Source organism: Corylus avellana, chromosome ca1 (genome assembly GCF_901000735.1).
Source record: "Corylus avellana chromosome ca1, CavTom2PMs-1.0".
Classification (NCBI taxonomy): Eukaryota; Viridiplantae; Streptophyta; class Magnoliopsida; order Fagales; family Betulaceae; genus Corylus; species Corylus avellana.
Window position 1 is genome coordinate 49,794,788 of NC_081541.1, and position 12,744 is coordinate 49,807,531.

The 12,744-nt window shown below is 35.9% G+C and overlaps 2 protein-coding genes, 1 long non-coding RNA gene and 1 pseudogene across 3 annotated transcripts in view; 3 read left to right on the top strand and 1 right to left on the bottom strand.

Moving 5' to 3' along the window:
• LOC132174270 (putative disease resistance RPP13-like protein 1) overlaps positions 1 to 1,373 on the top strand; it is a 4,486-nt gene extending 3,113 nt beyond the window's left edge. The window contains exon 2 of the mRNA XM_059585957.1: positions 1,346 to 1,373. Coding sequence (XP_059441940.1) covers positions 1,346 to 1,373 — 28 coding nt within the window. The remainder of the gene's footprint in view (positions 1 to 1,345) is intronic.
• LOC132182610 (DExH-box ATP-dependent RNA helicase DExH1-like) overlaps positions 1 to 12,744 on the bottom strand; it is a 94,742-nt pseudogene that overhangs the window by 59,040 nt on the left and 22,958 nt on the right.
• Positions 6,415 to 10,831, top strand: LOC132174275 (putative disease resistance RPP13-like protein 1). Its single transcript, XM_059585963.1, has 3 exons — positions 6,415 to 8,042; positions 8,517 to 10,307; positions 10,714 to 10,831. Exons 1-2 carry the CDS (start codon positions 6,501 to 6,503, stop codon positions 10,269 to 10,271), a joined length of 3,297 nt encoding a protein of 1,098 aa, XP_059441946.1. The 5' UTR covers positions 6,415 to 6,500; the 3' UTR covers positions 10,272 to 10,307; positions 10,714 to 10,831.
• Positions 10,832 to 12,674, top strand: LOC132164969 (uncharacterized). Its single transcript, XR_009438467.1, has 3 exons — positions 10,832 to 11,256; positions 11,741 to 12,044; positions 12,152 to 12,674. It is a non-coding gene; the product is annotated as an uncharacterized LOC132164969 (long non-coding RNA).

The window sequence follows — 12,744 nt, forward strand, 5'->3', positions numbered from 1 at the left end:
ATCAAAATCATCTATAGTACTGTTCCATCTACTCCTCCTGTTTGCACTCCCGAAATTCTCTCTCCCCCTTTTTGTCGCTAAATGACAAATGGTATTCCAATAAGTTAACCAATTAGCCCAAAGAGTGTAACCTGAAGTAGTAATTTGAGGGATCAAGTACCATGCATTTTAAAAAAATTTAGAGATCGATAGTTTGAGCAATATTTCAAGAAAAAACAAAATTTTCACCTGAATGCTATTTTTCCTTCACTTTAATGCTATAGAAGCCTAGAAGCTACCAAAGGGTATAACTTGCAACAAATTGGTGGTTTGAGGGACCAAATATTATTACAACAAATTGAACAAGATAATGTACGTACGTAGTTTATCCATTCATAACAACGACTTTCACATCTGCTTACTTTTGCACTACAATTTTACTGAAGCGGGTTGAGCACTTCAAGATATTTTTCTCTTTCTTTCAAGTTAGGTTTGTTATCTTTTTCTTTCGGTGCTGGATGAGTGCTGCTTTATATCAAAACTCTAAGTCACCTCTCAAACTTAATTCTTTTCTTCTTTTATTTCATGAGATGTTTCAGCATGCTTCTGAACTATTCATCGCCCTGAGCCATACATACATCATACTCTTCAGGATGTCTCTGAACTATCAGCAATTGGAAAATCAGTAAGTGCTCAAATTTGCCTTGATTGGACCTTACGATTTCATTGGATTTCCTCCAACCAAACTGGAACTTAATTGGTGTTTGAGATTTATTAAAGGATTTGGTTTAAAGGGACTCACAACTTATAAGCCCTAAACATATGATGGACTTCTAATGCAAAACAACTCAAAGAAGGACTACTAAACCCCTTAGACATCATCTCTTGAAGAAGATGTATTATTATTATTTTTTTGACAAATAAAACTCCTACTATAATTAAAATACTTTCCTTGCTCCAGCTCTATATCTCCCACGATTATGTGTTCTTATTACATGGCATTTTAAGTCAAACTGCCTTACAAAAGGAAAATTATTGAACAAAGATCTACAATGTGTAACATTATAGGAAAAACCATTAGCCTTCTAAATTATCTTTATAAACTACCCATTTTATGTGAACTACTCTTTATCTTCTCAATATGTGATTGGAGAGATCGAGGGTGTTACATAATTTAATTCATCCATCCATGATCCATCAATTCATAAGGACTTTGACGTCCTCTTGCAAAATTATTGATTGAGGATATGTCGGTTGTGCACTTCTAGATTGCCGTCTTTCATTTTCAAAGGCAATGCCTATGAAATTTCCTTTTTTTTTTTTTTTTTTCATGTTGTGTTTGCTTTCTCTTTTTCTTTTGGTGTAGGGCCATTAACGTCCTTATTATGGCATGAGCTAAGCTAAATTTAAGGAGAAAATTTTAATTTATCAAATTTAGATCAAAACTCAATAATAAGACCATGTTGAGAATTTGAAGTTTAATAGAAAAGATTTATAAAATGTTAGGAGCCAATGCTCGGGCACACAGGGTTGGTGGGGCAGGGAATGAGATCCGGTTAGTAAAATATAGGAGGGCAAAATGATTTTTTTAATTCTTTTAGGACTATTTTACCCTCTTGTGTAGAAAGCACAGCTTTCATGTCCACTTGCACAATTATTGATCCATCAAGTTTCTTTCTTTCTTTCATGTTTGGCTTTCATGTCCCACATTCAAAACAAGTGTGGATTCCTGACTTAAGGACCCATTCCTTAAAGAAATGTTTTCTGCTTTCCTTCTTCTTTGATTTATTAGTGTGATGGAGTGGAGTCCACCACAATTGGCCATATTCAATCCACCGATGGAATCCAATGGGAAGGCCATAATTCTGCAATGGTGCATCACGTGGTATACTTGTACTACCCTGCCAAAGGGAAGGCCATAATTCTACAATTAGGCTATTTAAAAAAAGATGAATGTCGTTTTTATAGACTGAGTAAGAGGAAGTTCTTCAAAATCTAATTTGGAGAAAAACTTTGTCCTTCAAGTAATTAGATGATCTTTGAATATATGGCATTTTTACTGTATCATAAATTGACTGATGTAAAAAAAAAAAAAAAAGTTTGGTATGAAAAAGTAATAGTAAAAAATGATTTATGTGATATAAAAAGTAAAAATGTTGGGACATACGTTGAATTTTTTGAGAATAATATGGAGTCATTTTTGGCTTTTGCCATTCAAATCCAAAAATTAATTGTGGATTGAATGTTTAGGGTAATGTTGTCCAAAAGTTTTAATAATGGTAATGCATTAAATGCAATACCCTTCAAAATGCACTAAATGGAGGAAATTGAGAGATTTTGAAATGGAGAGGATCCTATTCCCCACATCACACCATGTCATTAATTACATCAAACTGAATAAATGAAAAAGCAACCAATATTTGTCCATCTTTAATTCAAATCATTTGAGGGAAAAAATTTGAGAGGTGAGTTGTACTACTAAACCAACTATCAGAGTTGGCTCTGCAATCTGCCATTAATACAATTTAGTTGTAGGCAAGCAGCAATGATTAGCTGTTGGAGGCAAGGAGCAATAGAAGGTAATGTCGACTATTAATAGCGATAGTAATGTCGCTGCTAATAAACTTAGAAAATGATCATCTCCATTTCAAAATTCTTCAATTTTCTTCATTTAGTATAATACTATTCAAAATGTACTAAATGGAAATGGAGCAAAGAGAGGGAATCATTTTCCAATAAACTTGACCTTAATGAAGTAAATTGAGGTAGTGAAACTTCAATCATTGCTTTTTTAAAAACTACTGTAGTTTTGATATAAAGCAGCCTCACATCCACCCACGTACATGATAATAAGGCCGTTAATGGCCCTACCACCGAAAGAAAAAGAGAGCAAACAAACATGAAAGAAAGAGAGAAATTTCATGGACACTCTACAAGTGCTCAATAACCGACATATCCTCCATCAATAATTGTGCAACTGGAGGTGAAATAATTATCTTGTTCAAGCCTCAAGGGGAAGAACAGTAATAACCAAATAATTGTGGGAGATATATGTTTGCCAAAGAGAAGTGATACACTTTAATTTTTTTTTTTTTTTTTTTAAGTTGGTTTTTAAATGATGTGTTACCATTTCATGAGTATGTGACATATTTTCTAAAATAATAAATTTCATATGATGGTAGCACATCATTTAATTTGAGAACCAATTTTAAAATAAATAAATTAAGAAGTATATATAGCATTTCTCTTTGCAAAAATATAATTTTTCATATCACAATGAAGCATAAAAGAATATAATAATACTTCAGATTTTATGGGTGCATTTTTTATTTTATCAGTGGAATAAGTTGCATAATCCAGCCCTCAGCGTAGTCGTTGCTGCTAAATTACGTCAATTAGTGTCGTTAAATTAAAGGTCTTAGAAAACGCCAATAAATTTAGGTAAAACGATAGTATTTAGATGACGTTTTATAAAGTGTTTTACCCGCGTTTTATAACAAACTTTGGTATACATGCCAATAAATTAAACAAAACACCGATAAATTTCAAATTTTTTGGGGCGTTTTATACATGCCAATAATGAGCACCGCTATTTTAACTTTGTTTTTAACTATTTACAGCCCTTTTACAAGAATCGGTAAATTAAAGAAATATATATATATTCAAGGATTTGGTTTAAATAGACTCACAACTTATAAGCCCTAACACATGATGGACTTCTGATGCAAAACAACTCAAAGGAGGACTCAAGCAACGACTCCTAAACCACTAAGACATCATCTCTTGAAGAATATGTATTTATTTATTTTGACAAATAAAACTCATACTATAATTAAAGTACTTTCCTTGTTCCAGCTCTATATCTCCCACGAATATGTGTTCTTATTACATGGCATTTTAAGTCAAATCGCCCAACAAAAAGAAAATTATTGAACAAAGATCTATATTGTGTAACATTAGAGGAAAAAACGTTAGTTATATAAACTATCTTTATAAATTGCTTACTCAATGTGAGTTACTCTTTTATCTTCTCAGAGCATTACATAATGATTGATCCATCTATTCATTTACACAATTATTGATAGAGGATATGTCGGTTGTAGATTGCCATGTCTCATTTTCAAAGGCAATGCCCAGGAAATTTCCTTTTTCTGGCTTTCTTCCATGCATGTGTGGTTTGCTTTATCTTTTTCTTTGGGTGATAGGGCCCTTCGTCCTTATTATGGCGTGTGCTGCTTTAATATTTGTGATGATACTAAAGACAGAAAAAGTTTCCTGCTTTCCTTTTTCTTTGATTTCTTTGATTTATTTAGTGAGATGGGTGTGAAATGAAGAAAGTGTTAAATCAGTTTCCTTTTATCTTTTATTCCATTGATTCAATGAATGACATGATGGGGCATGGAGTCCCCCCAATTGCCCACATTCAATTCACCAAAGGAATCCAAAGCCATCTCTCCTAATTACTATTTCACATATACCGCTTGTAGCTGTTTGTTTACATAAACCAAAACAGGGTGTTTCATTGAAATATTGTTTCATTGTCCCAAGATTCTGATAGGCTATTAAGGAAACTAACAATATGTTGATATATATATATATAAGTCGAGTCTTGACTTAGAGAGTGTTTAAAATTGCGACACGTGTCCTGAATTCATGTTTTTTTGTGAGTGAACCAGTCCTCTTAAAGAGTGCGTAGAATTGTGACACGTGGCATTTTAAAGAGTGAATAAGTTTTGGGCATTTAAAATGTAGGGGTTTTATTTGTAATGCATTTAATTGTTTTAATGAAGAAAACAAAAGATGCCCAAATTTTCTCTTTATTTATTTAATTTTCTTTTTATCTTCTCTTAGTTTTTGTTTATATATTTATGTGAGACAATTAAAACGTAAGAATTTTATTTGTAATATATTTAATTGTCTGAATGAAAAAACAAAAAAAATTCAAATTTTCTCTTTTTCTCTATTTTTCTTTTTATCTTCTCTTGCTTTCTGTTTATACCCTCAGACAATCAAATCAAAGCACAGCCAACGCTTTAACAAGTCTGTCAGTCTGTGTATGCTTTCAACAAAATAATAACAAACTTTTCTATTTTTTAAAGGCAATATCCATGAAGTTTCTTTCTTTCATGTTTGGTTTGCCTTTATTTTTTGTCTTCTTTTTCCTTCTTTTGGTGGTAGGCTTTATGATGGTTATTCTTTCTTCTTTTTCTTTGATGATGTGGATTCCACCACAACTGGCCGGCCTTATACAATCCACCAAACGGAATCCAAAGCTATCTCTAAAGAGATTGCCCGATGGGTGAAAATCCAAAATCACCCACATAATGGAAAAACCAAACGGTGTGCTCTTTTAGTTTGAATTAGAAGTCATTAATAATTCTTTCACAGCTATGCATTGATCAAATTGTCCCTAAAACAACTTGCATCCAAAATTATTTTGTCACTAAATTAGCCAATTCAAAAACCTAACAAATTACCCCTTTAGCAATTCTGTTACAAAATTTACTAGTAACATCTGAATAAATAAATCTTGTTTCCTAAAACACTTACAAAATATACGTTTAAATCTTTAATGTAACATTAATATTACATATTTAAATAGAATATAATAATCATTAATAAATCACAAAATCTATTAGCTAGAACACAAAATATCATCATAGATGCAACAAGTATTATCAATATCAAAATCATCTATAGTACTGTTCCATCTACTCCTCCTATTTGCACTCCCGAAACTCTCTCTCCCCCTTGTTGTCACTAAATGACAAATGGTATTCCAATAAGTTAACCAATTAGCCCAAAGAGTGTAACATGAATTGAAGTGGTAATTTGAGGGGTCAAATACCATTTCAAAAAAATTTAGAGATAGTTTGAGCAATATTTCAAGAAAAAAAAAAAAAAAATTCACCTGAATGCTATTTATTTTTCCTTCACTTTAATGCTAGAAGCCTAGAAGCTACCAAAGGGTATAACTCGCAACAAATTGGTGGTTTGAGGGACCAAATATTATTAATTACAACAAATTGAACAAGATAATGTACGTACGTAGTTTATCCATTCATAACAACGACTTTCACATCTACTTACTTGCACTACAATTTTATTGGAGCGGGTTGAGCACTTCAAGATATTTTTCTCTTTCTTTCAAGTTTGGTTTGCTTTTTGTCTGTTTGTTTGTTTTCTTTTTCTTTCGGTGCTGGATGAGTGCTGCTTTATATAAAAACTACAAGTCACCTCTCAAATGTTGGTTACTTTTTCTTTTATTCAGTTTGATTGAATGACATGATCATGTTGCGTGTGGAGTCCACCACGTACAATTGGCCACTTTCAATCCACAATTAATTTATTTATTTTACGCGTCCATTAGCCGTGTAGGTCCAGTAGACTGTTTCCTATATCATCATCAATATTAGCTACTTCTTTTGTACGTGTAAAAGCAGAAGATAACTTGCAATCTGATTTCGTCTGCTGTTTGCAATCACCTTCCTTCATTTCCTTTGATTTGCAGAGAAGACAACATGGCTGAGGTGGGAGGAGCACTTATCTCTGCCTTGGTTGAAGCTTTAATTGATAAATTAGCATCTCGCCAGTTCTTTGGCATTTTTACGGGAGGAAAACTCAACGATCGACTCTTGTGGAAGTTAGGGGCTGAATTGCGGTCCATGAATGTTGTGCTTGAAGATGCGGAGGAAAAGCAATTTACAAAGGATGCTGTGAAAGATTGGCTTGCTGACTTGAGAGATGCTGTCTATGATGCAGAGGACATCTTGGATGGTATTGCTTCTAAAAACTTGCGACGCAAGTTAGATGCTGATTTTCAAACCACTGCAATTAAGGTACGAAACCCCATCTCCACTTCTCTTTCTGTCAAGAAGATAGAAACAAAGATAGAAGAGGTACTTTATAGACTAGATATTCTGTCAAAACAAAAGGATCTTCTAGGTTTGAGAGAAAGTGTTGGAGAGAAATCATCTGAAAAATTGGCCACAACTTCTTTGGTTGAAGAATCTGAAATTTGTGGTAGGAATGATGAAAAGCAAGCAATAATTAACTGGTTGCTCTTTGATAATGCAAGCAACAATGTGATGTGTGTCATTGCCATAATCGGCATGAGGGGGATTGGTAAGACCACCCTTGCTCAGCTTGTATACAATGATCAGAGGGTGAAGGAGCACTTTAACCTTGAAGCATGGGTTTGTGTTTCTGAAGAATTTGATGTATTAAAGGTAACAAAAACAATTCTGGAGGCAGTAACTTTGTCAACTTTTGATATTAAGGATCTTAATCAACTTCAACTTAGACTAAAGGAGTGTTTAATGGGGAAGAAGTTTCTACTTGTTTTAGATGATGTTTGGAATGATAATATGGCTCAATGGGAGGCACTATGTAAACCCTTCAAATATGGGGCACTAGGAAGTAAGGTCCTAGTAACAACACGTAGTGATAGGGTTGCATTTGTCATGAGTGCTAGTGCAATGTCTCATCGTCTAATGGAATTACCAGAAGAAGATTGCTGGTCACTATTTGCAAAACATGCATTCCCTGATGGTAACTCTAATGCACGTGTAGAGTTAGAAGTCGTAGGTAGAAAAATCATGAAAAAGTGTGGAGGCCTTCCGTTAGCAATCAAGGCAATTGGTGCTCTATTAAGATCTAAATTGGATGTTGATGAATGGGATAAGATATTGAAGAGTGAATTATGGGATTTGCCAATTGATGAGATGGGCATTCTACCGGCTCTAAGATTAAGTTACAAATATCTCTCTTCACATCTAAAGCATTGCTTTGCTTATTGTTCAATATTCCCAAAGGATTATTCTTTCAAAAAAGATCAATTAATCTTGTTATGGATGGCAGAAGGTTTCCTACCGCAAACTAAAAACAGAACAATGGAAGAAGTTGGTAGCGAGTATTTCCTCACTCTAGAATCAAGATCATTATTCCAAAAATCAAGTGAGAACAAGTCATGTTTTGTAATGCATGATCTTGTGAGTGATTTAACAAAATCTATATCTGGGCAATTTATTTCAAGGTTGGAGGATGGTTGTTCTCATGAGATAGTAAACAATACTCGTCATTTGTCCTATTTTTTCAAACAAAAATTTCATAGCTTAAAGAAGTTTGAGACCCTTCACAAAGCTAAGAGATTGCATACTTTCCTACATTTAGATATGTCAGGTTATAATTGGCCCCACTACCGCTTGAGTAAAAAAGTAGCACATGATTTACTGCCGACACTAAGATGCTTACGGTTGCTTTCTCTGTCCAAGTATAACAACATTACTGAATTGCCAGAGTCAATTGGCAAACTTAAACACCTACGTTACTTGGATCTCTCTTTCACTAAAGTTCAAAGACTACCCGATTCTATTTGTCAATTGTGCAATTTGCAGACATTGAGATTGTCAAATTGTGAAAACCTTGTTGCGTTGCCAAGAGATATGTGGAAACTCATTAGTTTACGTCATCTTGATATTACCAAAACAGGCATAAAAGAGATGCCGATACATTTGGGTAGATTAAAATGCCTCTAGACGTTGACTAAATTTATCGTTGGCAAAGGTAGTGGGACTTGCATCGGAGAGTTAGGAAATTTTACAAATCTTCAGGGATCGCTTTCTATATTGGAGCTCCAAAATATTGAATCCCCTACTGATGCTCTGAATGCAAGCTTGAGGGATAAAAAGTACCTCAAAGAATTGGTATTGGAATGGAATGTCGATACTAATTTTTCAGAAAGTCAGAGAAGTGTACTTGATAGTCTCCAGCCCCATACAAGCTTGAAAAGCCTCACTATTAGATACTACGGTGGTAAAAGTTTTTCAGATTGGGTAGGGCATCCTTCATTCTCTAATGTAGCATCTCTTGAGCTACAAAATTGTACGTATTGCAACAATTTGCCACCCCTTGGGCAGCTACAATCTCTGCAGAACCTCTATATTTCTGGTTTTCATGAAGTTGTTACAGTGGGTCGTGAGTTTTTTGGTAGCGGTTCTTCTTCATCTAAGCCATTTGGTGCCCTCAAAATTCTTAAGTTCGAGAATATGTGGAAGTGGGGGGAATGGAATTATTTTGGTGACGAAAATGAGGGTGTAGGTTTTCCTCAACTTGAAGAGCTTTCTATTAGAAACTGCAGTAAACTCACAGGAGGGTTGCCTGTCCATCTTCCTTCTTTAGCCATACTTAAGATTGCTAATTGTCAGCAACTGGTGGCTCCACTCCCAAGGACTCCTGCTATACGTAATTTGAGGTTGGATGATTGTAATGGGGTTTTGTTAAATGAATGGCCACCAGGAATGCAGAAGCTCGAAATTCAAAGATTTGATGCACTAGAGTTTCTACCCAAGGGAATGATAGAGTCCAATGGCGGTCTTCAAGAGTTGTCGATCCATTGGTGTTCCTCACTTGTGTCCCTTCCTAAGGATGGTCTTCCCTCTACATTAAAAACCCTTAAGATTAATAGTTGTAAGAAGTTAGAGCTCTCAACAAACCTGGACTATTCATCCCTTGGAAAACTCTCGTTGGTGAATTGTCATTCTGTGAAGTCCTTTCCATTAGATTTATTTCCAAATCTTTATCACATCGAAATCACTTTATGTGGCAATTTGGAATCTCTTACGGTTCCAGAAAATTATGAACATGATTTAGTCGCCTTGGAGATTAATATCACACATTGCCATAATTTTGTTTCTTTTCCAAAAGGAGGACTGCGTGCCCCCAACCTTACAAGATTTATGGTCGGGAATTGTGGCAGTTTGAGATCACTTCCTGACAAAATGCACATACTCCTTCCGTCTCTTGAGGATTTGCATATATGGAATTGTCCAAAAGTTGAGTCGTTTCCTGAAGGGGGGTTGCCTTCCAATTTGAAATCAATTTGGATAGATAGTTGTGAGAAACTCATTGCAAGTCGGATGGGATGGGATTTGCAAAATCTCCCCTTTCTTAAAAATTTTATAATCGATGGCAAACCTGAAGTTGTGGAGTCCTTCCCAGAGGAGCAGTTGCTGCCCACTAGTCTGACCTCCCTTGACATATCGGACTTTCCAAATTTGAAATCTTTGGACAAGAAAGGGCTTCAACACCTCAATGCTCTTGAAGAATTGAGTATCTCAAACTGCCCTAAGCTCAATTGTATGCCGGAACAGGGGCTGCCTCCCTCCCTTTCTATTCTAGAAATCAGTAGATGTCCTTCGTTGAAGAAAAAGTTGCGAAGTAAAGAAGGAAAAGAATGGCGCAAGATTGCTCACCTGGAACACATACGGATTGATGACGAATGGATTGAATAAGCGAAAAGTCTGTCTAGCAGGAGTCCCCATATTTCGGTATGTGTAATTTTCAATCACCTAATTTATCTTATATGATTTACCCTCTCTGTTTTAATCTGCTTTTAGTTGCTATATATCTTTGATAAAAAAAAAAAAAAAAGAATGCTCCACCCACTTTCAACGATATATACCCAATTATTCTGCATATTTATTTGATGACTAACATGTTAGTTGATTTTTAGTGAACAACTTCTCGGTTTGCTCTGTTTTTTTTTTTTTGGTTGCTCATACATAATCAAACCCTTAATAATTAAGTATTTCCTAATCTGATTTAAAGCAGAAACCGACTACTTCCATTTTTGCATCCCTTAACCCTTATAACTTCAAAACCATTTCCCCTAAACTTTGGTACCGACCATGTCGCCCGAGATTTTTCCGGTGACTCCTTTGGTCTCTGACGCAGAGGTGGTGCCTTCTTCGGACTCTGGGTCGCCGATGGAACTTTCCATTGAGGTTACTGAGGTTTCGGTGGTTGCTGTGGGTGTGGCCTTGGAGTTGCCGTCTGGGGTTCCTTTTGTGGGTGCGGCTGTGTCTACGCCGGTGATTTCTTTACCGGAGTGGTCTGGGTTGGGTTCTGGGTCTACGCATCCGGTGGTGACTGTAGCTGCAAAGCCGGTGTCTTCTCCGGTGATCCCTACATCACCTGAGATTCTTCCTGTGTTGGCTCCGCCCATATGTAACTTAACCCTAAATCCCTAATATCCTTCCTCATTCCTCACATTTTCTGATTTTCAGCTTTTCTCTCCTTTCACACAAGCCGACGCCGTGCCCGTGCCTCTCCCCTCTCCAGACCAAGCGGCCAGCGCCTCTCACCCTCACTTGTCTCTCAGTCCACTCTCCAGACCAAGCGCCGCTCCTCTCTCACTCTCGCCGGCGGAGGATCTCGGCGGAGAACCATACCGCTCCTCTCTCTCTCTCTCTCTCTCACAGTCGTGCCGATCTCAAGGTTTCTCTCTCATCTCTCTCTCGCTCTCTCTCTCTAGAAAGTGAACTAACGTCATTGTCTCTCGTGTTGGAGTCACACAAAAAAAATCCAACCATAAAAATTGTAAACAATACAAAAAAAAAGAATTCCTGATAAGTTTTAGCCCAAATCCGGTTTTTAAAAAAAATTACAGAAGACCAGTTTTTTAAAAAATTTACAAAAAAACCAGGACTTAAATTTGAAATTGATGCCCATTAAAATATCCGACTCGCCCGACCAACCCGCGAAACCCGCCCCGCACAATCCGCCCTGAACTACCCGAAATCCGGCAGTTTTAGTGCATTTAATCCGGGTAACGGGTAAGAATTTACCAAACCCGATAGTCACGGGTCGGGTGGCAAAAACTCCAAACCCGCCCCGAACCGACCCGTGCACAGCCCTATATATATATATATATATATATATATATATATATGAATATTGATTATGTCTGTTTGTATTGTAGGCTAGAGTCCCTGGAGAAACCGGGCTGCAAGGTGTGATTCAAAGTACTGGGATATTGTGTTTTTGTGGCAAATGCAGAAGGAGGTGTTTTTATGTTGGCTGTAGGTTGTTCTGTGTTGTTCGAGCTGCATGTGGAAAGTGCAAGAACTATTTACTAGCGTATATTTTCCTGGAGAAGGAGAACATTCTTTGTACTGTCATGAATGCATGTGTAAATGCTTTGTTGGATTGCTAGAAGAGTTTGTCTGAAATTCTATGGTTGTTCCTCTTCAAAGAAATCTACCGCATCATTCTGAATTGCAGAGGTTTGTTTTGCATCCTGTTTGTTATGTTATAAAGTTCATCAACATAAGTTCTTTGTTTTTGTTTATATAAATAAAATGTGACGTTTTGGTTGTTTAATGAATTACAGGACATCTACCTGAAACATACAATGGGAATTTGATGCAACTGTGAACTGATATGTTGGATTTTCTTTTCTGAGTAGTAATATTATGTTGTGGGCAAAAATTGTTGGTCTCATCTCTTGTGCTTACTGCAACTGCAAGGTAAATTTTTTTCTGCTTGAGATTGATTTTATTTACATTTACTGAGCATGTGAGCCACTCAGAGTCAGAAACTCATGCTAATTGGGTATCATATATAAGTGTTTCAAATCATTTGGGTGGTTGAGGTCCTACAATTGATGTCCAAAGTCAATTGGCAAGACCTTTGTGGACCAGGTCCACCCAAAGTCTAGAAAGGAATTTCGAAATTTGACAAGAAACAGATTGTCTTAGCTTTCCACTTTAGCTTCTTTCTTAATGTAATTGAAACTTAAGGGCCTTCCAGTGATTACTCCTTGTTACATGTTTTGTGATTGACTAGTTTCCTGTGATAAAACTGTGGGCCATATTTGCTCGCTACTATGTATCAATAATTTTATTCTTTTTACTTTTCATATTTTATTTATTTTTTGTCATATTAACTTTAAATTTTCATCGTCAATTTGATAGATTTTTAATC